This window comes from Panthera uncia, chromosome X, assembly GCF_023721935.1.
Source record: "Panthera uncia isolate 11264 chromosome X, Puncia_PCG_1.0, whole genome shotgun sequence".
Taxonomy (NCBI): domain Eukaryota; kingdom Metazoa; phylum Chordata; class Mammalia; order Carnivora; family Felidae; genus Panthera; species Panthera uncia.
Genome location: NC_064817.1, coordinates 30,085,047 through 30,111,717, shown reverse-complemented (window position 1 = coordinate 30,111,717; position 26,671 = coordinate 30,085,047). Strand labels below are relative to the sequence as shown.

The 26,671-nt window shown below is 38.6% G+C and overlaps 1 protein-coding gene across 1 annotated transcript in view; it reads right to left on the bottom strand.

Moving 5' to 3' along the window:
- Nucleotides 1–26,671, bottom strand: part of LOC125931596 (cilia- and flagella-associated protein 47-like) — a 70,049-nt gene that overhangs the window by 23,160 nt on the left and 20,218 nt on the right. Inside the window, exons 5-11 of the mRNA XM_049643664.1 lie at nucleotides 24,952–25,180; nucleotides 24,366–24,526; nucleotides 22,356–22,483; nucleotides 19,716–19,951; nucleotides 6,918–7,107; nucleotides 5,750–5,963; nucleotides 205–357 (exon numbers count right to left, since the gene is read on the bottom strand). Of these exons, the coding sequence (XP_049499621.1) occupies nucleotides 205–357; nucleotides 5,750–5,963; nucleotides 6,918–7,107; nucleotides 19,716–19,951; nucleotides 22,356–22,483; nucleotides 24,366–24,526; nucleotides 24,952–25,180 (1,311 nt within the window). The remainder of the gene's footprint in view (nucleotides 1–204; nucleotides 358–5,749; nucleotides 5,964–6,917; nucleotides 7,108–19,715; nucleotides 19,952–22,355; nucleotides 22,484–24,365; nucleotides 24,527–24,951; nucleotides 25,181–26,671) is intronic.

The window sequence follows — 26,671 nt, the reverse complement described above, 5'->3', positions numbered from 1 at the left end:
TTATTTCTGGGGAAACCCAACCTAAAACATTCCCAAACCAAAAGTAAGGAAGGAAATAACTGCAGAAAAAGTAGTTCAATGTTTTGCTATTTTCATATATGTAAAGGTCACTTAAATCACTGAAAAGAAACTAAGGAGTAAAGAAAAAAATTCTGTCTCTTCAGGCGCCCCAATCTGTTCCATACTGTTTGAAGTAAACTTTACCTCTCTGCCTGTTTCTGCATGCGCACATTTCTTAAATGTTTAATATATCTTTCATAATAGTTTTCATGTTCTTGCTTTCCAATTCTTTCCAATTTAGTGTACGCAAAATCAGGATCCACATAGTTATATCTTGGAATCTTTGTGAAAATCGTCCTACAAGATGAACAAGTTATGTTAATATTTATATATTTGCACTTAATCTATCAGCATTATTGAGTGTCTCCTATGCCAGGGGCTAAGCACAAAATGGTGAATAGGGCAGATTCTACTCCTTTCCCTCATATCCTCTTATATAGCAAGATATTATTACACAAAGAAATAGAATAATATCTAACTTTCTTCCCAACCAATTAGAAAAACACTCCAAAAGGTCACTAGGATACAATGGTGTCTACCTTAAAACCACTCTTGAGGAATTAGTCAAACAGGCAATTTGAAGACTTTTAGATTTACACATGGGACTAGATCTGAATTTGACTAGTGTTTCCTAAGAGTTAATTACTTTTACATGATTATGATCAAAATTAGAAAAAAATATATGTAATAATAAATCCTTTTATTAGACACATTTTTAAAAAAATCTCAGAGCTTGGGGATGCCTGGGTGGCTCAGTCAGTTAAGCATCTGGCTTTGGCTCAGGTCATGATCTCACGGTTCGTGAGTTTGAGCCCCACATTCAGCTCTGTGCTGATGGCTCAGAGCCTGGAGCCTGCTTCAGATTCTGTGTCTCCCTCTCCCTCTGTCCCTCCCTTGCTCACGCTCTCTCTCTCTCTCTCTCTCAAGAATAAATAAACATAAAACATTTTTTTAAAAAATAAAAATAAAATCTCAGAGCTTATGTAATAACCATCAATGAACCATAGAAACCAATTCATAAATTAATCACAACTACTTTATGTCTCATGTTCACTCATCTAAATTCATGTTCTTCCTTTCACCCACCATATATTTTCCATAAATACAAAAATTACAATTATTCACATCTTCTGGCCCTGGGCTGCCTGAATTCTCATCAAATTGTATTAATTATTAAGATTCTCACCCTCAATAATTAACTCAAGTATGAACTTATTAGTCATAGAGCCCAATGAAATTTAACATTTCTCCATGTTTTCAACAAGTCCTCTATGGTTACAGTAAGATAACTTTAACTGAATGAGAGTCTTTAAGAGAGTTAGACAACGAGAGGGAAATAAACGCTTTGCTATTCAAAGATAGTTGTTGAAAATACTCCCGAGAACCAAAGCAATCTTGAGAAGAACAAAGCTGGAGTCATCACAATTCCAGATATCAAGATACACTACAAAACTGTAGCCACCAAGACAGTATGGTCCTGGCACAAAAAAAGACACATAGATCAATGGGAAAAACAGAGAGGCCAAAGATAAGTCCATACTTAATATAGTCACTTAATCTTCTACAAAGGAGGCAAGAACATACAATGAGGAAAAGACAGCCTCTTCAATAAATGGTGCTGGGAAAACTGGACAGCTACAAGCAAAAAAATGAAAACGGACCACTTTCTTACACCATACACAAAAATAAACTCAAAATGGATTAAAGACATAAATGTGAGACTTGAAGCCTAAAACTCCTAAAAGAAAACATAGGCAGTAATCTCCTTGATATTAGCCTTAGCAATATTTTTCAGGATGTATCTCCTCAAGCAAGGGAAACAAAAGCAAAATTAACTATTTGACTATACCAAACTAAAAAGCTTTTGCACAATGAAGGAAACCATCAACAAAATGTAACAGCAACATACTGAAAGAGAGAAGATATTTGCAAACAATATATGCAATGAATGGTTAATATCCAAAATATATAAAGAACTCATACAAGTCAACACCAAAACAAAAACAAAAAAAGGAAACAAACAAAACAAGTAATCCAATAATCCAATTTAAAAATGAACAGAGGACAGGAATACACATTTTTCCAAAGAAGACATATAGATGGCCAACAGACTCATGAAAATGTGCTCAACTCCACTAATCATCACGGAAATAAAAAACAAAACCACAATGAGATATCACCTTACACAAGTCAGGATGGCTAGTATTAAAAAGACAAGGGATAACACGTGTTGATGAGGTCGTAGAAAAAAGGTAACCCTCCTACATTGTTGGTTTGAATGTAAATTAGTACAGCCACTGTGGAAAACAGCATGGAAGTTTCTGAAAAAATTAAAAATAGAAATACCATAAAACCCAGTAATTCCACTTCTGGGTATTTACCCAAAGAAAACAAAAGCACTAATTCAGAAAGGTACATGGACCCCTATGTTTATTGCAACATTATTTACTATATAGTAAAGATATGGAAGCAGCCCAAGGGCCCATCAAATGATGAATGGATAAAGTAGATATGGTATACATATACGGCAGAATATTATTCAGTGATAAAAAAAGAATGAAATCTTACCATTTGCAACAACATGGATGGAGCTAGAGAGTATAATGCTAAGCAACATAAATCAGAGAAAGACAAATACAGTATGATTTCACTCATATATAGAATTTAAGAAATGAAACAAGCAAAGGGGAAAAAACAGAGTGAGACAAATCAAGAAACACTTGCAGCACCTGCGTGGCTCAGTTGGTTAAGCATCTGACTCTCGATTTCATCTCAGGTCACGATCTTGTGGTCATGAGACTGAGCCCTGTATCAAGTTCCATGTTGGGTGCTTAAGATTCTCTCTCCCTCTCCCTCTACCCCCTCCCCACTCACGCTCACACACTCTCTCTCAAAAACAAACAAAATAAAAAACCAAAAAGACTCTTAGACAACAGTCTGATGGTTATCAGAGGGGAGATGGGTAGAGGGGTGAGTTAAATATGTGATGGGGATTAAGGAGTGCACAGGTTGTGAATAGCACCTGGTGAGGTATGGAATTGCTAATCACTATCCTGTACACCTAAAACTAACATAACACTACATGTTAACTAACTGAAATTAAAAACTTTTAAAAAAAGAATAAACTTCATGAAATACCTTTTTAGCTTTTAGTAGGTGATATTTTTTAAGTGCAAAATAGAGGGGACAAAAATTATTATGCAAATAAAACACTGTTCCTCATTTATTAAAAAATATTTACTAGTGCCTACTATAATGCCTGACACTCTTCTAAGCACAGGACATACTATAGTAAACAGAAGTTAGACAAAAGTTCCTGGCTTCTTTTTTTTTATTTTCTTGTCAAAAATCATTAAAGAAATGCAGTAAGAAATAAAATAACCATTACAGTTACCAATAATTTATTTTTTTTAATGTGTATGTATTTTGAGAGACAGCATGAGCACAAGCAGGGGAGGAAGTGAGAGTGAGAGTGAGAGAGAGAGAGAGAGAGAGAGAGAGAGAGAGAATGAATCCCAAGCAGTGTCCACATTGCCAGCAGAGAGCTCGAGGAGGGGCTTGATCCCACAAACTGTGAGAACCAGAGCCAAAATCAAAAGTCAGGCACTTAACAAAATGAGCCACCAGGTGCCCCTGTTACCAATAATTTAATACATCATTAAATTTCATTACTTAAAATTACTAATTGCTAACCAGAAAATAACTAAATTTTGCATTTCTATTAGTATGGAAAAGAGTAAACTGAGAAAAATAATTTTGGCCATGATATAAATAGGAAATGCTTAGTCTTCTTCAAAAAAATATCTGGCATTTTTAGAACAAATGATTAAGACTGATTTAGAAACAAAATATTAATATTACATTAACATGTCTATACAAATATATTTGTGTAAGCATAGGAAAGGACTGAAAAGAATACATTAAAAAAAAGTATTTCCAACAAATACTTCTGTATGGGATGGAGTGCAATGAGTCAGAGGGAGGGATGAGTTTTCCTTTATTATACTACATAATTACTTAAAATGGAGTCTGAGCGATTTTTACACTCCTATGTTTCAGGGTATCTGTCAAACAAAAAAGAGCGAGAGAAAGGCTGGTATGGATAAAATCTGTAAAATGAAATAATAAGACAGGCTATATAAAAACCCAGAATCTTCCAATTGTGGATAATAAAACAATTACGGCCTAAAATCAAATGATATTGCAAGAAAATGGCTGTAAAATTAAGTGAGCTTAATGACTTACCAAAGGTAAAGAGACAAGCAGAGAAAATCCAGGGATATTATCAAGTTTAGATAGTCTATAGTAGCATACAAGCAGGCAGAAAAGAAACTCATTTCAATCTTACAGGTGTAAAAACCAGGATGCCTGGGTTTCTTCTAAGCACTTGGAAAGCAGTAATTTCTTTGAGGTTTGGTGTGGGGGGTAAGCTTAGAAATTCCCTGGGCTTGCACCAATGGGTTAACAAGGCATAAACAATTACAAAGCCATAGGATGCTCACACCCAAGTTTGGGTAAACAAGATTAGGCGAATAACGATAGAGAAGGGGGGCTAAGGCCCCCAGAATAAAGCAGGGGGGGCAAAGTCCCCCAAAATGGGGGGGGGCAAGGGCCCCAATACAAACGTATATGAGATAAGCAAGATTAGGTATTCAGGGTGAAAGTGCCCCCCAATTTAGTACTATAGCAGAAAGCTGCTTTCACAGGAAGGACAAATTAGGTAAACAGGTAAATACGGCTATAGACTGCTGCCATTGGAGTGACCCAAAGAGGAGTTGATTAGCAGAAAAAAAGGTGCCTTGTTAACCCTGAGGTTATATGCTCTGTCTTATCCCCTAGGCTAGCTAAGATAAACAGACAGAGTCTCCTGTCTGCTGTTAACAACCATCTGCCCATCTGCCCAGCATCAGGATTTTGGTTTATACTGACCCAAGCCCCTAACACCGTATATCTTCAAAATCCCCTTTCCCTCATGCCCATGAGTTAATGTTCACAAATTTATTGTCTCTTTGTGCACGCCCATGATGTCTGTAAGCCTTCTAATCTTAATAAATACAGAGCAAGAACCCTTATTCAGGGCTCTTGTCTTTTCCCGGATATTAGCCATCTCTTGCTTTTAATCCTGTGTCTGCTCTCTTGCTGGTCAAGAAAGTACTTTAGACTTAGAGTCTACAACAGTTTGAATGGATTTAAATTAAGGTTTAACATCACTTTTGATCCTCATTATTGAGGTTTTAGTTCAATTTGGGGAAGGTTATGGGAAATGTGACTTTGAGGGGAACAAAGAGGATGATGATGACGATTATGATGTTTACTTTTATCTTAGAGAAATTGAAGCTGTCAACCATACTTAATGAATAGGACTACTATAAGAGCTTGATACATTTTTTAAAGTGATTATTTCTATTATTCTATACTTGTCCACAGCATATTTTAATAATCATCTGGCAAACCATTCACTTCCTGTCAAGCACACAGTAGAGGTGACAAGAGGTTAGACGAAGCAAATACAGTAGCATTCAATAACCATCTCCTCCAATGTAAAAAAAAAAAAAGGACAAAGAAAATAAAATTTTATTACTATTATTATTGTCATCATTAGTTTGTTACAGCAGGATCTGCTAAGACCTACATATCACATTGGTAATTGTGCCTTTCAAAATTTCAGGTTTTTAATATAGCATGTTACCTGTAATGTTTATGCTGGTCTCCAGACCTGATACTTGCAGCTCGATCATTGGGAAAAGCTATCAGTGCATCCTTCGGTGACTCTTTACTTAGGTGATGATTGTGAAGGTGTGTCATGGTTGATTGAAGCATTGCAACAGGTGCACAGTCCTTGTATTTTGGCAAGTCTCTGACCACAAACTGTCCCGTTGGATTACTGACCAAAGGGGATATACCTTTTATAGAATTGGATATTAAGTTAAATTTTTTTTTTTAATTTCAGCTGTCCGAATAATTTCCATGTATTAATAGACTATACCATTGATTCTACCTTAAAATGAAGTCCCTAAACAAAGAAACACATTCAAAGAAATTCAAATAATTCATTAAAAAGTTTTTTAATGTTTATTTTTTTTGAGAGAGAGAGAGTGCGTGAGCAGGGTCAGAGAGAGGGAGACAGAGAATCCAAAGCAGGCTGCAGGCTCTGTGTCATCAGCACAGAGCTCCATGCAGGGCTTCAACTCACAAACTCTGAGATCATGACCTGAGCTGAAGCCAGACACTTAACCTAGTGGGCCACCCAAGCGCCCCTACAAATAACCATTTAACAAATGAACCGACACAAAACAATTCTGAAATATAATGCATGCATAAAAAATAAAACATAGTAACTTGAAGAAATGGGTTAGCCCATATGACACAAGTTTTCATAGATTACAGAGAGCTGAATATCAGTAATTTCATATGGCTCAAAGTATAAAAGATAATTGAGGATTACATGAAACAGCAGCAACGCAAAAATCCAAGGAGTGGTCAAAATTAGTTTATATTATATTACAGACTCAAAAGAAAACATAGAACATGAAAAACATTAAAATATGTAAATTTTATAGATCACTAAACCAGTACTATTACAATTGTAATCCTCAAAATGGCAACATGAGCAAATGTTGGGGACATGTTAGAAATGCAAATTTTGGGGTTCTAACAAAGACCTATTTAACAATCATTTCTGGGATGTAGGACAGTGGTACCTATTTTAACCAGTCTTCCAGGTGATTTTGATGCATTCAAAGGTAAGAACCACAAGATTAGATTACATGTGATATACATAGCTAAGCAGTAAGTGTATTAAGATAATCCATATAACCTTTATTTAACAAAAAAGGTAACGGTCAATAATAGCTTACCAGGATTAACTTTCATCACAACTTTCTTGGTGGAAGGTTTGCAGACACTCTTGAAATATAAATATATTTGATGAAAAGGTTTCAGAGATGTAGACTGAAAATTTTCATCTGCCACTGAGCCAATAATCTCTATCAATTGCTTCACTTTAAAGACTCCTACTTGATGTGGAATGAATGAACATATCACATTCTAAAAAAAGAAAAAGTAGTCAATTGCTATAGACTAAATGTCTGTGAACCCCCAAAACTCCTACATTTAAGCCTAATACTCAGTGTGATGGCATTAGGAGATTAGGGCCTTTGAGAAGGGATTAGGTCATAGTGCTCTTATAAAAGAAGCCCCACAAAGCTCCCTAGACCCTTCTACCATGTAAGAATACAACAAGAAGTCTACAACCAGGAAGAGGATCCTCACCCAACTGTGCTAGTGCCCTGATCTAGGACTTCTAGCCTCCAGAAGGGTGAGAAATAAATTTCTGTTGTTTATAAACCATACAATCTATGGCATTTTGTTATATCAGTCCAAATGGATTCTAAAAAATAATATTATACTGTTGGAAAAAATAAAAAGCAAATAAAAAACTTTATAAAATTTTACGGAGAGCTAGTTCATCACCATGACATGAAAGTGGCTTAGAAATTTGATATACGGCATTGACAAACATTTAAGATATATATTATTGGAAAATTCTTTGAGAAAATATTAAGAATGATAGTATTGAAGCGCTTGAAGGATAGCAAATTAAGGATCTCCAAATACCCCCTCCTCTACAAACAGGAAGAGACCACTGGAATAATTGTCAAAATCAACTTTACCCAAATTTAAAAATTACCTAAAAGCTTATAAAAAATCCCAGAAGTATTTATTTAAGAAAAAAATAGCTGAATTTCTGAAAGCATAACAGGCTTCATGGCATTTTTAGACACTGTGATCCGATGCTCCTATTCCCAGTTTTGTGCTGTCTTTGAAAATAGCCTTGCAACTATGGCAGCTGTGAAAACCATTAGCCGAGCAGACAGGAGGGAAAAGAACAGATTTGGAGCTCTCCAAAAGCCCCACCACCAGAGAATTGTCCCTCTATGTCCAGTCTAGAAGCTAGCCAAAAAGCCTATTATAAGGGTATAATTTTCATTGACCTGGTTCAGGGCTCATTCTTTGTGAACAATTCTCTCCACTGAACCCCCTTCTCCTCCCGGCCCATCAAAAAATCAGCAGCAGGGCACTTGGGTGGCTCAGTCGGTTAAGCAATTAAGCATCTGACTTTGGCGCAGGTCCTGATCTCATGGTTCATGAGTTTGAGCCCCACATGGGCTCTGTGCTGACAGCTCAGAGCCTGAAGCCTGCTTCGGATTCTGTGTCTCCCTCTCTCTCTCTGACCCTCTCCCACTCATGCACGCACTCTCTCTCTCTCTCTCAAAAATAAGCAAACATTAAAATTTTTTTTTTACAAAATCAGCAGCAATTGTTAATCACAGCTAATAAGAGGAAAATAAGAGGCAAAACAAAACAAAAAAGGAAAAAGAAAGGAAAAGAGAAACAAAAAACAAAAACAGAAAACATTCAGAAGGCATTTGAAAAGCTCTGACACATTCCTGGGAATCTAGATGACGGTTTACATGTGCAGGAAAGATTTGAGAAAGCTCCAATTTCTCACTTTTGCCTCACTTTGAGATGCTGTACAAGAAGGAATTAAAGGCCAAAAAGAGTTGTAAACTACCTGACAGAACAGTGAAGATTTGCCCCACCCAATACACTTACACAAAAGCTCTTAGCAAAGGCTGTGAGACTTACTGATTCAGGGAATTTAAGAGAAGCTCTGCCCAATCATTCACTGACCCCAAAATTAACTGAGAAGATCCTTGATTGGCTGCACATAACCAAGAAAACAACCTTTACAGACTCAGTCTAAAAAAAAGCACTAAAGACAAAGAACAACAGAAACAAATAGCAATGACAATAAATCTTGGGGGTATCTGATTTCCAGAGTTGCCAAATACTATCATTTAAAATGCCCAGTTTTCAACAAAAAATTACAGGGCATGAAAAGAAATAGGAAAGTATAGCCAATACACAGAAAAACTCCAATCAATAGAAACTGCCTTGACGAAACTCAAATGTTAAACTTACCAAAGAGGGTAAGTTGACTATTATAGATATGCTCAAACAACTAATGGAAAATATGTCTAAAGAATTAAAGGAACAAGTGGGACTACATCAAACAAAGCCTTCTGCACAGCAAAGGAAACCATCCACAAAATGAAAAGGCAACCTAGGGGATGGGAGAAAATATCACTCATTAATCACCATCACTCAACATCACTAATCATCAGGGAATTGCAAATCAAAACCACAATGAAGTACCATGTCACACCCGAGAATGGGTATTATCAAAAAGACAAGAAATAGAAATAACAAGTGTTGGCAAGGATGTAGAGAAAAGGGAACCCTCCTGTACTGTTGGTAGGAATGTAAAATGATGCAACTACTATGGAAAACAGCATGGAGTTCTTCAATCAATCAAAAATAGAACTAGCATACAACCCAGCATTTCCACTTCTGGGTATTCATCCCAAGAAAATAACACTAATTCAAAACACTCAAAACACTAACTCATTGCAGCATTAGTTACAAGAGCCAAGACATTGAAACAACCTGACCGTCCACCAAAGGATGAAGAGATAAAGAAAATACAGTATACGTATACAACAGAATATTATTTGCCAATAAAATAAGAACAAAATCTTGCTATTTTTGACAACATAGATGTACTTTGAGGGCATTATGCTAAGTGAAATAAGTCAGACACAGAAAAACAAATACCATATGAACTCACTCACATGTGGAATCTAAACACAAAAAACAAACAAAAAACCAAACTCACACATACACAGTACAGACTGGTGGTTGCAAGGGCAAGGGGAGGAGGATGGGTAAAATGGATGAAGAGGGTTAAAGGGTACAAATTTCCAGTTATAAAATTAATAAATCAAGGGATCCTGGGAAGATGGCGGTGTAGGAGGACGCTGGGCTCACCGTGGGTCCTGCTGATCACTTAGATTCCACCTACACCTGCCTGAATAACCCAGAAAACCGCCAGAAGACTAGCAGAACGGAGTCTCCAGAGCCAAGCACAGACGAGAGGCCCACAGAAGTGGGTAGGAAGAGCACAGAGGCGGTGCGCACTTCAAGGACTGGCAGGAGGGAGCCAGGGCAGAGGGGCGGCCCGCCGGCCAAGCAGAGCCCCCGAATGTGGCTTGCAAAAGGGGAGGGGCCGGACAGACTGTGTTCCGACAGCAAGCGCGACTTAGCGTCTGGGAGGTCATAAGTTAACAGCTCTGCTCAGAAAGCGGGAAGGCTGGAGGACAAAGGGAGGGAGAGTTGTTGAGCCCCGGACGACAGAGCTCAGCTTGGCGGGGAACAAAGGCGCTTGCCACCGCCATCTCCCTCGCCCATCCCCCAGCCAAAATCCAAAAGGGAACCGGTTCCTGCCAGGGAACTTGCTTGCACCTCACAAACACCCAACGCTGTGCTTTTGCTGATCCATCCCTCCCGCGGGTCTGACTCCCTCCCGGTGCTGCAGGGCCCCTCTTGAAGCCGATCTCCCAAACAAAAGCGAGCTGAGCCTGCCCCTCCCACCCCTGTACACCTTGCAGATCCACCCCAGCACATATGCCAGATCCCCAGCACCACAAGCCTGGCAATGTGCAAGTAGCCCAGACGGGCCACGCCACCCCACAGTGAATCACGCCCCTAGGAGAGGGGAAGAGAAGGCACACACCAGTCTGACTGTGGCCCCAGCGGTGGGCTGGGGGCAGACATCAGGTCTGACTGCGGCCCCACCCACCAACACAAGTTATTCAAGACAGCACAGGGGAAGTGCCCTGCAGTTCCATACCACTCCAGGGACTATCCAAAATGATGAAATGGAAGAATTCCCCTAAGAAAAACGTTCAGGAAATAACAACAGCTAACGAACTGATCAAAAAGGATTTAAACAATATAACAGAAAGTGAATTTAGAATAATAGTCATAAAATTAATCGCGGGGCTTGAAAACAGTATAAAGGACAGCAGAGAATCTCTTGCTACAGAGATCAAGGGACTAAGGAACAGCCAGGAGGAGCTAAAATATGCTATCAATGAGCTGCAAAATAAAATGGAGACAACTACGGCTCAGATTGAAGAGGCAGAGGAGAGAATAGGTGAACTAGAAGATAAAATTATGGAAAAAGAAGAAGCTGAGAAAAAGAGAGATAAAAAAATCCAGGAGTATGAGGGGAAAATTAGAGAACTAAGTGATGCACTAAAGAGAAATAATCTATGCATAATTGGTATTCCAGAGGAGGAAGAGAAAGGGAAAGGTGCTGAAGGGGTACTTGAAGAAATCATAGCTGAGAACTTCCCTGATCTGGGGAAGGAAAAAGGCACTGAAATCCAAGAGCACAGAGAACTCCCTTCAGACATAACTTGAATTGATCTTCTGCATGACATATCATAGTGAAACTGGCAAAATACAAGGATAAAGAGAAAATTCTGAAAGCAGCTAGGGATAAATGTGCTCTAGCATATAAAGGGAGACCGATAAGACTCATGACCGATCTCTCTACTGAAACTTGGGCAGGCCACAAAGGAATGGCAGGAAATCTTCAATGTGAAGAACAGAAAAAATACGCAGCCGAGAATCCTTTATCCAGCAAGTCTGTCATTTAGAATAGAAGGAGACATAAAGGTCTTCCCAAACAAACAAAAACTGAAGGAATTCGTCACCACTAAACCAGCCCTACGAGAGATGCATAGGGGCACTTGTACCCCAATGTTTATAGCAGCACTCTCAACAACAGCCAAATTATGGAAAGAGCCTAAATGTCCATCAACTGATGAATGGATCAAGAAATTGTGGTTTATATACACAATGGAGTACTACGTGGCAATGAGAAAGAATGAAATATGGCCCTTTGTAGCAACACGGATGGAACTGGAGAGTGTGATGCTAAGTGAAATAAGCCATACAGATAGACAGATACCATATGGTTTCACTCTTATGTGGATCCTGAGAAACTTAACAGAAACCCATGGGGGAAGGAAAGGAAAAAAAACAAAAAAGAGGTTAGAGTGGAAGAGAGCCAAAGCATAAGAGACTCTTCAAAACTGAGAACAAACTGAGGGTTGATGGGGGGGGTGGGAGGGAGGGGAGGGTGGGTGATGGGTATTGAGGAGAGCACATTTTGGGATGAGCACTGGGTGTTGTATGGAAACCAATTTGACAATAAACTTCATATATTGAAAAAAAAACAAAAAAAACAAAAAAATTAATAAATCATGAGGATATAATGTACAGCATGGTGAGTATAGTTAATACTGTATCACATATTTGAAAGTTGCTACAAGAGTAAATCTCAAGAGTTCTTATCACAAGAAAAAAAATTATGTCACAATATATGGTGATGGATGATAGACTTATTATGGTGATCATTTTATAATATATACAAATGTCATTACGTTGTACACCTGAAACTAAGATTATGTATCAATTATATCTCAATTAAAAAAATTTTAGAAAAGGCATGAAAACATCTCACAAAATAGAAACTATCAATAAAGTATATAAATTATTAAAAAGAACAAATAAAGGGAAGGAAATATGGGAAACTCACAAATATCTAGAAGTTAAACAATACACCCCTAAGTAACCAATGGGTCGAAGAAATCTCAGGGGAAGTTAGAGAATACCTTGATTCTGAGATACCTGGACAACTATATGTAAATGAACAAATCTGGACCCCTAAATAAACCTATATACAACTCAAAATGGATAACACATTTAAATGCATAAGCTAAATTTCTTAGAGGAAAACACAGGAACAAATCTTAATGACCTCAGATACTGTATAACTACCAAGATAGGATACTCAAAGCACAAATGGCAAAAAGAAAAACAAAGATAAATTGGACTTAATCAAGCTTCAAAATTTTTGTACTTCAAAGGACAAAAAAGGAAAGTGAGAAAACAACCCATAGAAAGGGAGAAAATATTTGCAATTTACATATCTGACAAAGGACTTGTATCCAGAATACATAAAGAACTTTTGCAATTCAACAACAAAAGGATAAATATTCCAATTAAAAATGGATAAAGAATATTGTGTTAGTTTCCTATTGTTACAATAACAAATTACAAACAACTCTGTGGGCTAAAACTGCTCAACTTATCTTCTACTTCTACAGGTCAGAAGTCTAACACAAATCTCCATGGGCCAAAACTAAGATTTCAGCAGGACAGTGTTCATTTCTGAAGGCTCTAGTGGAAAATCTATTTCTTTATCTTTTCCTACCTTCTAGATAGAGGCCATCACATTCCCTGGCTCATCACCTTTCCCTTCCATTGTCAAAGCCAGCAATGGACATGCAAATATTTTTCACATCATATCACTGACACTTTTAATGCCTCCTATTTCCACTTTTAAGTATCCCTGTGACTATACTGGGTCCACACAAACAATCCAAGGTAACCTCCCCATTTTAGAGTCAACTGATTATCAACATTACTTCCAATTAAAACCTAAATCCTCCTTTTGCCATGGAACACCACATATTCACAAATCCTACAGATTAGGATAGGGACGTTTTTAGGTGGACATTATTCTGACTATCAGAGACGTGAATAAACATTTCTCTAAAGAAGATATACAAATGCAAAATAAGCATATGAAAAAACATTCATCATTAGTCACTGGGGAAATGTAAATGAAAACTGAAATGATAAGCCACTTGGGCCCATCAGGATGAATATAACCAATAAGAAGGATATTAACAAGTATGGGCAAAGGTGTGGAGGTATTAGAACATTAGAATACATATTCTTTACTGGTAAGAGTTGTGAAATGGTGCAATTTCTTTGGAAAATAGTATGATAGTTTCTCAAAAAGTTAAACAGAGTTATCATGATTCAACAATTTCACTCACTAGTATATACTGAAGAGCACTGAAAACCTGTCCATATGAATTTCTATATTTTTTTTCTATTTCTGTAAAGAATGCAGTTGGGATTTTGACAAGGTTTATAATAAACTTGTAGATCACTTTGGGTAGTATAGATGTTTAAAATATTAATTCTCCTAAACCATGGAGATGGTTCTTCTCCACCTGTGATGTTCTTTTCTGTATCTGTGTCTTAATTCCCTTCAACAAATTTTCATAATTTTCAGTGTGTAACTCTTTCAGCTCTTTGGTTAAATTTACTCCTAGCATTTTATTCTTTTTGTTCCTAATGTAAACATGAAAGGTTCTGAATAGCTAATGCAATTTTGAACAAAACAAACAAAGCTGGACTTATCACACTTCCTGATTTCAAACTACATTACAAAGGTACAGTTATCAAAACAGTATGGTATTGGCATGAAAAAAGACACATAAACATATGAACAGAATAGAGAGCCCACAAATAAATCCATGCATTTAGAGTCAACCAGACTACAACAAAACTTCCAAGAACACACAGCAGAAAAAAGACAGTCTCCTTAATACACAGTGCTGGAAAAACTGGATATCCACATGCAGAAGAATAATGGAATATTATTCAACCTTTAAAAAGACGGAAACCCTGGGGCACTAGGTGGCTTAGTCAGTTAAGCATCCGACTTCAGCTCAGGTCATGATCTCATGGTTCATGGGTTCAAGCCCCTCATCAGGCTCCATGCTGACAGCTCAGAGCCTGGAGCCTGCTACAAGTTCTGTGTCTCCCTGGCTCCCTCTGTCTCTCCCCCACTTGCACTCTCTATCTCTCTCTCAAAAATAAATAAACGTTAAAATTTTTTAATTAATAAATAAATAAAAAGAAGGAAACCCTGACATTTGTGAAAACACGGATGAACTTAGAGAACATTATATTAAGTGACATAACCCAGACACAGAAAGACAAATACTGCCTGATCTCACTTATATGCGGAATCTAAAATAGTTAAACTGATAGAAGCAGAGTACAAGGTGGTTACCAGGGGTGGGAGGGAACAGGAAATAAGAAGATGTTGGCCAAAGGGTACAAAGTCTTACTTCTGCAAAATAAGCAAGTTCTGGAGATGGTGACTATAGTTAACAATACTATATTGTATACTTGAAATTCACTAAAAGGGTAGATCTTAAGTGTCCTCACCATAGAAAAGAATTCATAACAATATGAGATGACAAATATGTTAATTAGCTTGATTGTGGTGACTGTTTCTCATTGTATACATATATCAAACATTCAGTTGTATACTTTAAACATATACAATTCCTATTTGTCACTTATAACTCAATAAAACTACCGACAAAAATGGTGAGCATAAAATTGGGGAAGGGTAGGCAAATACAAAATGCATATTTACTGCCACATCCCTTCAGAACACTTCAATCTACACTAAAACTTTTAAATGTTTCCTTTTGTTTAATTACATACTTTGTTTCTATAGTGAAAAAACAATATACACATTCACAGGAAAATCTGTCCATACAAAAACTTGTACACATGCACAAAAAAACAAACGTGTACATGAATGTATATAGCAGCATTATTTCTACAGCCATAAGGTGGAAACAATTCATATGCCCATAAACTGATGAATAGGTAAAGAAAAGGTAGTGTATCCATACAATGGAATATAATTTGGCCAATAAAAGGAATGAGGTACTGATACATACTTCAACAGTGATGCAACTTGAAAATATAATGCTGAATCAAAGAAACCAAACACAAAGTCCTTATATTGTATGATTATATTTACATACAATGTCAAAAACAGGGAAATTGATAGACCTAGAAAACAGATTCACGGTTGCCACGGGCTGAGGAATGAGAAGAAGTTAGTGCTATTGGATACAGGGTTTCTTCTTGGGGTGACGAGAATGTAGTACAATTAGTGCTAATGGTTGCACAACTCTGGGATTATACTAAATACCACGGAACTGTACATTTTAAATGTGTGAATTTTATGGTATGTGAATTATATTTTAACAAGCTACTATTTTAAAAAGAATAATCTTGGGGCGCCCGGGTGACTCAGTCTGTTAAGTGTCCAACTCGGTTTCAGCTCAGGTCATGATCTCGTGATTCATAAAACCAAGCCCCACGTCAGACTAAACTGACAGTGTGGAGCCTGTTTGGGATTCTCTCTCCCTCTCTCTCTGCCCCTTCCACACTCACGCATTCTCTCTCTGTCTCTCTCTCTCTCTCTCAAAATAAATAAACTTTTAAAAATAAAATATGGGGCGCCTGGGTGGCTCAGTCGGCTAAGCGCCCAACTTCATCTCAGGTCATGATCTCGCAGTTCATCAGTTCGAGCCCCATGTCAGGCTCTGTGCTGACAGCTCAGAGCCTGAAGCCTGATTCAGATTCTGTGTCTCCCTCTTTCTCTGCCCCTCGCCTGCTCACACTCTGTCTCTCTCAGTCTCTCAAAACTGAATAAACGTTAAAACATTTTTTTAAATAAATAAAATAAGGGCACCTGGGTGGCTCACTTGATTAACCGTCTGACTTTGACTCAGGTCATGATCTCAAGGTTCATGAGTTCAAGCCCCACATTGAGCTCTCTGCTGTCAGCGTGGAGTCCACTTGAGATCCTCTGTTCCTCCCCTGCCACCCCTCCTCAGCTCATTTTCTCTCTCTCTCAAAATAAATAAGTAAACTTTAAAATAAATACATAAAATAAGAATAATCTTATCACACATCTAAATAATTAAAGGCTATTTGACCGGTCTATGGAAGTCACAATTGTCCAGCAGCCCCCCCACCCTCCACATTTCTTACATTCACTTTCTATTAATTTGAAACTCATGAGTGCTTGAGAAAGCCAAAAACATATAAGGTTAAAAATTATATTAGGAATTTAGCTATCAGACACATTTTAAAAGATGTACATGTCGCTGGAGAAAATAAGCTGAGTTGGTAGATTTAAGAGACTTGAACTAAAGAAAGTCTAGGAAGCAGTTAAAAAGCAAACGTTCTGCATAATGTGGTTAACATCGGTTGTTATTCTATAAAGACTGATTAAATCTATCCAAATTTGGGGGGATGGAAGTGAGTCATTCTAATGAAGCAGGAAGAGTTATAAATATGAGCTGCATGCATTTAAACATGTATACAATAGTTCCTGATTGCAACTGAGAGAAAGCTTCCATCAATAACTTTATGAGCCATATCACAATGCAGTGGAGAAAAGATGGTGACAGAAAAACCCGAACTGAAACTGAAAGCATTCATGCTTGCTACTGTTTAGAGCAAGGCTCCACTTTTTCTGTAAATGGCCAGACAGTAAATATTTTAGGTTTTATGGGCCATACAACTGTAAAAATTAATAAAGGGAAACCTCACTAAAATGGAGTTGGGAGGCCAGAAGGAGGAGCTCTCACGCCCTGACACTAGACTTCAATTACAGGAAGAATCATGGACAGGAAAGAATCATCAGTTACAGGTCCCAACAGGAAAAGATGTACATTGCGTTTCCTATGAGAAATCAACTACCCCAGCAACTCAGCCAAGAGCAAACCGTCATCACTCTGAACTCCTACTTTTCTCCAATGGACTCTCCTTCAAAATAACCACTCCCAACTTCCTCCTTCTCCATAAAATCCTCTCTTTGGTTGTCGGGCTAGCCTACGGGTTTGACCGTAGCTTGTTTGTCTAGAATTACAATTCTCTGCTATTCCCAAATAAACCCAGTTTTGCTGGTAAAATAACTATCTCATTTTTAAAGTCAACACAGTTCTCTCATACCTATTCAACCTTGCCTTTGAAGTGTGAAAGCAGACAGAGACAACAGACAATAAGAGCAGCTATGTTCCCATAATAGTTTACTTAAAAATACAGGCAGCAGGCCAGATTTGGCCTGTGGACCATAGTCAGTCAACTGTGGTTTAGAGGATAAGGGCAAGAGTTATCTGAGTAGTGAGAAAGACATAACCTGACCTGGTACTCACTGGTATTCCTCAGAGATCAACTTGTGGGCTCCACACCAGCAGGAAAAGGCCTAGGTCAATTAAGTATCATCAGTTTCCAGTTTGAAAATTCTACTCAACCTTCAAGGTCAGGCTCATGTTACTATCATAGGAAGACCTTGCTACCTGGCTGGAAAAACACTGTTCTCTGAGTTTCTAGATCACCTTATTACAGACTTCTTGCAACACATTTTGCATTCTTTTTTTTTTTTTCTTAATGTTTACTTATTTATTTTGAGAGGGAGAATACAAGCAGGGAGGGGTGGAGAGAGAGGAAGAGGGAGGGAGAATCCCAAACAGGCCCCGCAGTGTCCGCGCATAGCCCAACATGGGGCTGGATCCCACAAACTGTGAGATCATGACCTGAGCCAAAATCAGGAGTTGGACACTTAACCGACGGAGCTACCCAGGCGCCACACATTTTGCATTCTTCTTAAACCATAACTGTTTTTATTTATGTCTTATACTTCCTTAGAACATTAAAAAAAATCCTCAGTGGGAGGAGCATTGGAGGAAAGGAGACAGCATCCTTTAATGCGGGACGGTGAACCAGCTGCCCTCGACCAAGGCAGGGGGCACCACCACCTATGTCAGAGCGGGGCTGCCACCACTAGCACGTGGCCTCTGCAGTTGGCACGTGGCCAGCAGGGATCCAGGAGGAGAGGAAGCAAGTCTACAGCAGATGCAGCCACAGCCACAAGGAGCTGAGCTGTGCATCCTGCATCCTAGTCTGGCCCCACTACACTAAGAGCAGTGCCCATGCAAAACCCCCCTCGTGACGCCACGCAAGGGGATGGTGGGGCTGTGGGCCTGCATGAGTCATTCCAGGAGTATATGCACCTGTGCAGAGACCCAAGCCCTGCGCTGGGACCTGCGCTCAGACACCTCCTACCCACCTGATGCTGGCGATGACAAACCTGAGGCGAGCCTGCCCTGACACCGGCCACCCTTCACCATGCCTCAGGCACATAATGCCCACGGCTGGTGGCTACAGGGCGCCTTTCGCATCAGCCTCGGAAAAGTTGGGAGGACGAGGGGCATGCACTCATGCAAAAGGCTCAGAAACCCACCCCTCAGCAAGCAGTCAGACTACAGTGGCTGGTTTCCTCCATACCACCTCACCTCACAGGAGAGCAAGGCCTGGATCCCACATAGCCAAATCTGCCAGCCCCCTCTCTTCTGCCTTGGGTTAACTGTAGCGTGGGCTCTTGTGGCAATGGACTTCCACTTGTCCCCCACGTGTGCATCCCAGCTTGGCCAACCTTCAGTGTAGGGGTGAGGCCCAAAGCATCTTGCAGTCTTCTCAGCATCTCTGGGATTGGGACAAGTGGCTGGGTCCTACCTCCTTTTTGCTTTTTTCTGCTCTCAGCAGTTACTGGCCCAGGAGCATCCCACCTCTGGTGTCTGGTGTCCACTGTCCTAGACAAAGGCTTCAGGACCTGTGCCCACACCCACCCAAGGCAGGAGGCCAAGGCTTCATGCTGGATATTTCAGTTTTGGGGCCTACCTCCTGGGGTATAGATAAATAAATATGCCCTCAGTGCCAAAAAATAAAATAAAATAAAAAAAGTCCTTAGAGGCAATAACCATGTTTTGTACTGCTTTACATTCCCTACTGTGTCAAATTCTTTTCCTGGCACGTGAAAGACATTTAACAAATAATTATGGATACTGCATAAGTGCCAACACAGAAGTATTCATAACTAGGCCACAGAAGAGATACAATTTATAATCTTGATGGAACAAAATGAAGTTTTTAATCCTCTACATGTCTTTTTAGCAAATATTAAAATATTCAAAGCATGTGAAAGCATAGAATAATTATCTTACCTGGATACATCCTTCATCAATCTTGCCCCTTTCAGGATCAATTTTAAAATGTGCAGTTTTTTTAAAGCGGTACGTCACGGAAAGTGACTTGGATCGATTTTGCATAATACACACCGTCTCTGAATGTTCACCCATAAAACAAGGTGCAAAATTAAGGAAATTTCCAGGATCAAAGTGTAGAACGACAGGAAGTCCTGAGCCCGTCAGTGCTAATTCCACTTTCCGAAATCGATCACCTATAAAAACAATAGCTTTTTAACATAAAAAGTGTTGGGAATCCAGAATATATTTGCTCAGTCCAAATAGTGTCATCTGAAAGACTTGATGAGACATGGGTAGCTCATTCAATCTTCCATTCAACAAAATTACTGAGTGCCTTCTGTATGCCAGGTACTGCTCTAGGCCGTGGGGCTACAACAGTGAATACAACAGACACCGTTCTTGGCTCTCATGGACTTTATATTCTAGTGAGGCAACACTGACAATAACATTTCAGAAAGGATAAGTGATATGGAGAAAGGTAATGTAGGGTGAAGGGGAGCACAACTTGGCACCCAAAAATATGCCTCTTTGGCATAAGAATTATTTTAAGCTGACTATTTTTAATAGCAGACACACGAAAAGCTCTGAAAACTACGGGGAAGAAACTCTTATCAAAGAAGGCAGACACTTAAATCTGCCTAACAACCATACCCAGCCTTACTGTGATTTATCTGAAAACTTTTATAACTGGCTCCCACACCCCAACATCCTATGTCTTTAGCTGTAGATGATATTTAAAGTGATGGCTTGGGCATTTGGGGGGAGTTACTCAGTTTTCCTGGGTCTCTCCCATGTATACCAGATATATACATGTTATTAAATTTCTGTTATTGCTTTTTTGGGTTTTTTCCCCTTTTACTCTGTCTTTTATTAAGGGAGGTCTCAACCAAGAACCCAGAGGTAGAGGGAAAATTATTTATCCTCTCCTACAAGGGTAAAACAGAGCACAATGTCTTGTGCTGCTCTTTTACATGGTAAAGTCCAAAAGGGCCTCTCTGATAGGGAGACATGTGAGCAAAAATATAAAGGAACTCAGGACAAAATTCATATTGCAAAATCATATTGCAAAAATCAGGAAAAGCATATTGCAGACAACAGAAGAGCACGTACAAAGACTCTAAGGTAGGAATTTGCTTGGCACGTTCCAAAAACCCTAAGAAACCATGTGTGGATGGATAAGAGTAGTAGAAGAAGGGTGAGAAATGGACAGATTTAACATAGGGTTTTGAGGGAAGAGTTAACAACATTTGCTGATGAACTGGATATAGAATAGGAAAGTGAACACGCGATAAATGGTTTTGGGCCTGAGCGACTGAAGTGATAAAATGGTCATCTCTTGAGACAAGGAAAGACTGTAGGAGGGACAGGTTATGGGGAAACCAGGAGGGTTTTTCTGGACATGTTAGGTTTGAGATGCCTAGTAGATACCCAAGTGGAAACGTCTGCTAGATCACTTAATGTATTTACAAGTTTAGAGTAAAGATGAAGGAGGAAGTCTTGGAGGTGTGAGGGGAGAAGGGAAGGTGTGTGATACTGATCTCATATTGTGGGACCCACTAGAGGCTAGTGATTACAGATTAAAAAGTGAAACCTCATGGCATGGTTTTGTGTTTTGCGCCAGCACAATTAGCTTCCCCGGTACTGACCCAGGGTAGGCTAAGAGTTGAATTTAATCAGGTTAGAGGTTTGCCACTCAGTCACTATGGGATATGGGCCAAGAAACTTAAGTGTACAGGGAAAAAGACGATTAAATTAATGGACAAGGGAATATAATCTGGGCAATAACATAAACACGGAGTTTTGAAGACACAAGAGAGAGAAGGTAGGAACTATACATTGTGGGCTCTAATTGGATGAAAGAACAGGTTTGTAGGGAGAGCACTGTAACTAGAATCCAAAAGAAGAGTGTGTATTTCTTCAATGATGCTCTTACTAGCCAATCCCAGACTCTAAATTACCGTTAATGCAAACCTAGCATCTCCATCTCCAGCCATTCAAAACCAGATTAACTTGCAAGACTCAAACAAGTCTTCTGTCTATGACAGGCAGACAGAGTTCATGTCACAAACCATGACACAAGTAGGAGCAGACACGCAACTTCTGTGCTAGGAAAACAGTTGAACCTTGCTCAATGATATCACTCATCCTGACACACAAATCTTCTGGACTCATCTTTCTAGATTCAATCCCTCACCTGTCTCTATCTTTATTTTCTCTTTGATCTGTCTGGCTAAGCTGAACTCCCAAGTCTTGCTCCATTTTTCCTCACTAGAGCCCATCTAATATTGCCTAAGAATATAAAAAGGGCAACGCATCTTGATACATAGCCTGCAAGGCATATGCACGCTAGATATCATGTTTATCTAATGTCATTTAAAAATAATAAAGTCATCTAAATTCTAACTTGGAAAATTTTTATGGAAATGATTCTGAGGTTGACTTCTTTCTTAACATGTCACAAAAGACATTAAGATCCCTTGAATGTTTGCATTTTTGTTCTATTCAGTAATATTTTTATTGCCTCTACAAATATTATGTAAAAACTTTTAAACAATTTAAACTGTACATATTTGATGCTTATGTTCATTTTGTACTTACTTTTGATAGTTTTATTGTTATCATCTCTCAGAAATCCATCTTTACTTCCCACAGACTCAAATCTCAAAAAAAGAGCATAGTCTTGCCTATGTGAAGGATCGCAATTCTTTTTACCATCAATAATTAGCCTGTAAAAAATTACAGTCAATTTTTTTTTAATTTTTCTAATGTTTATTTATTTTTGAGAGAGAAAGAGAAACAGAGTGCGAGCATGGGAGGGGCAGAGAGAGAGGGATATGCAGAATCTGAAGCAGGCTCCAGGCTCTGAGCTGTCAGCACAGAGCCTGATGCAGGGCTTGAACTCACAAACTGTGAGATCATGACCTGAGCTGAAGTTGGACACTTAACTGACTGAGCCACCCAGGCGCCCCTACAATCAATTATTTTTAAAGCAAAGATGATACACTCTATTACCTCTCATAAGGGATCAATACAATCCTTAAATCTATGCAAACGATGAAAAATCAGTAAAGAAAATCTAACCGTGATCCATTTTCCAAAATTACTGCCCAGGATATAGAGACCCGCCAAAAGAAGGCCACAAAAATGGAAAGATTCCGAAAATCAGTTCATGACAACATTTGCAAGTCAAAAGTAACTTAAATACAGTAAGTTGTCAGGGTCCAGCTGCAATGCCACTTTCTATGTAAAGGATTTTCTTTCCAGGCTGAGTTCATTGCTAATTAAGAACTCTGTTCAATTCTCTACAATAGTCTTTCTTACCCCTGGGTGTAACCGCAAACCTCTGTTCCTTATCTGTCTCCTCCTGTGGCCTAAGCACATATTGCTAGCCACACTGTCCACATTCTTAGAGGAGAACAAGATTTGTAACAGTCAAATCTCATCAGAGGAGGAAAGGAAAGGAAAGGAAAGGAAAGGAAAGGAAAGGAAAGGAAAGGAAAGGAAAGGAAAGGAAAAAGACCAAAGTGAGAGATGGGTTACTTCATAGACGTAAGTAAACTGTCTTTACTTGCCTTACCTAGAGGCTAACTTTTTTAGCAGTGGGTACTCAAATATACACACAAAAATAGGCTGATGTGAAATATTACAGAGATGCAAATAGCACACTAAAAACTTATTTAACTAAGACTTCCAATCATACTCATACCTATGAGTTTATGCTAGACTCTCAAATAAAGTTAACATGCTGCCATGAAAAAAAACAGAATTTCAAAGATTGTGTATTCAAGAGAATCTTACACATTGACCAAAGAAATCTCCCGCAGGCAGATACGACTCAGAAGGCAATTACAGATCGTACAAATAGAACCAACAATTACTTGATTACCCTCCTTAAATTAAAACACAATTCAGTCCTCTACAATTGATATCAACATCAAGTGGCTCTGTGGCCAGAGAGAGAAGTACATTGAACATTGCCTTCTCACAAAGGGAAGCATACAATTGGATCAGTTATTACCGCACACGGCAACCACTCAAGTAGAGCTGAAGTTGCTAGTCTATGTTTAAAACAGCATTTCCAAATATATTTTCAAACTAAATAACCAAACCAAGTACACAGAATTATAAAAAAATAGATACACTGGCAAAAGTACTAAAAGTCTGTATGAATTTCAGCAAGTAAGTATGGTTGATTCCAGCGGCTGCTATAGGCTTAATATTCATGCTACTTGGCAAATGTTCTGCTGTGGCAAGAGCATCCTCTTTGGAGGCCCCTGCACATGCGCCGTGCCGCTGGCATCACCTGACTATTCCTACAAGGACAACCAGGTCTTGGTTGCACAGACTCATTTGGAACCATAGTCAAAAACAACACAAAGCTTCCACTCCTACAAGGTCTGGAACAATTCACAATCTAACATGAAATATTTAGAACAAAATTTTTAAATATTGGAAATTATATTAACCATGTTTGAAATGTTTAGAGCCGTAATAAGAAAACACTGATTTGCACATTCTGACAAGTTGGACTCTTACAATCAATGTGATGAACGTCTGATTGATACACTTTCAATTAATAACAAACACCAGAATTGAATTTTTGCTTACTTTGGGCTGAAACAAAATGTAATTATGGTCTTTTGATAAGGTAGCAACCTCCCTTCATTAGGAATACAGGAGATAAAAGTGGTAACATCTATGTTCTTTATTCGGCTTAAGTAAGGGAGATTATTTAAAGCAACATCTGTTCTTTGCTGAATATTAGTACCCTGTAATATAAAATCAGACATACAAAGAATATTAAGGCAGAACACAAATAAAATATTTCAAGAGGAGATCATCAAATGGAAGATCAAGGATATGTAGGTCTTTAACATATATAAATTTGACCAAGGCACATTATAAAATTTTAAAAACTGTTAAAAAATTCATGAGAACAGAAATCCCCACAACCAGCTACTAATCTAGAAGAAGCACTTGTCTGGTGTACTTCAGATATATATTACTATCAATGTTAGTTTAATTTACAGAATTGTTTGAGGTTATCCTTGAAGACACATGAAAGGGAATCCTATCTATCTGCACATTAAAACATACTTAGAATAATTTAACAGCTTTTTGGTTATTAGTAAGTTCAAAACAATCTGTTTCAAAACATAATGACTGATCTTCCCCTGTTACACTGTTTACTTACCAGTTCTTCTCCAACTGAATCATCCTGTATTATGGCCACCCAATTTATGGGTTCTGGGTTATTATTGTACAGAAGTGCATGTTCAATTTTTGAAGTTCCGAAGAAAACAGAACCAAAGTGTATGCATTCCAACTTCTTGTCACCACTCATGTTTAGCAATTCAATAATCTGTTCAACCACATGAGCTTTGACCCTCAGGAGCATATCTGGACGACCTTGCAAACTTACTCTACAAGATAATAAATTATACATGTATATCTTAAGTAGAATTTTATATACTTAATTTTTCTAAGTATTTGGATCAACAGAAATTTTATAAAATCACATTATAATTAAAATTCAAAGGCTTAAGAGCAGTTCCTTTCACGTACATGCCAGAGAATGTCATGTCCTTCTGTCTGAATCTGCACAGTAGAACGGCATACATACAAACCTAATTCATTGTCCCCAAGAAACAAGAGAGTTGGAAAATAATCATATGAATTGACTCCAAAAAAGGACTTACTGCAAGGTCCATATCACCAATTATTTCATAAACACTAGAATTAGATGGGATGATTTAGATGTCCACCTATAGTTCTAGAATTCTGAGATTCTTTTCTAACTCATCCCACTCTCCCAAGTCCAACAGCCAACCTCATCCGCATCCTAATAACCCAATTCTCTATGAAGCAAAGTATGTCAGCAAAATCCCACTTGTTTGCTGAAATGAAGATCCCGCCATAAAGCTTCACTTCCCAGACTGATTTCAATTCCCTTTTGAAACAGCCCATACATGCACATTTATCCCCCTCTGGCATAAATGCAATCTTCTTAACTCTCATCCCATCAAATACCTCACATAACTGACCACTCCACAACCATCACTCAAGTCCTTATCTTACACTACATCTCCATCACGTTGGCGGTGGCTGATACCATCTATGCACATCTCTCCTCCCTTAACTTCCTTGACGCCATACTTTGCCAGTTTCCTTCTAACTTATTCAGTCTTTATCTTTTCATTCTCCTAAGACTTGGATATTTTATATATTCCATGAATAATGGTGTCTCTCTCCCACTCTTTTATACTCTATCCTCCTTGTCAAAGTTGTTTTCGACTTCATGCTTCATCTACAATTTATCCACTGACAATCCTTAAGCCAATATACCTAGACAAAATTGCTTCTGGGACTCAAGGTAGGTAAATCTAATAGGCGCCACAGGATTCTGCAAAGCAAATTAATTCCCACATTTTAAACCTGAACTCAAGATCCCCTCCCACAGACCTGTCCTTCCCCTTACCTTCCCTTTCTATAACCAGTCACTACATCTAGTTAAATCTGCCTCCATAATATTTCTCCAATCTGCACACTTCTCTCCATATGCCTGATTTGTACCTTAGCTGAGGTCTTCATCACTTCCCTTCTGTTGTACCATTACAGTTTCTAGTCAGGCTACCCCTCCACATATGTACTCCCTGATTTGTTGTGTCCACTGTTATCAGCACAACCTTTCTAAATTGCAAACTAATCACCACACTCCCATCTTAAAATCTTCCTGAGATTCCACAGCCTTCACAATAAAACCTAAGCTTCTATCAGGGCTCACAGATGTTTCTCGAACTTTTTTTTGGCTGTGACCTCCAGCAAGACTTGGACTTACACTACAAGCACACACACATGTACACACATGCATACACAGGCACACACACACACACATACCCAAAACAAGTTTTGCA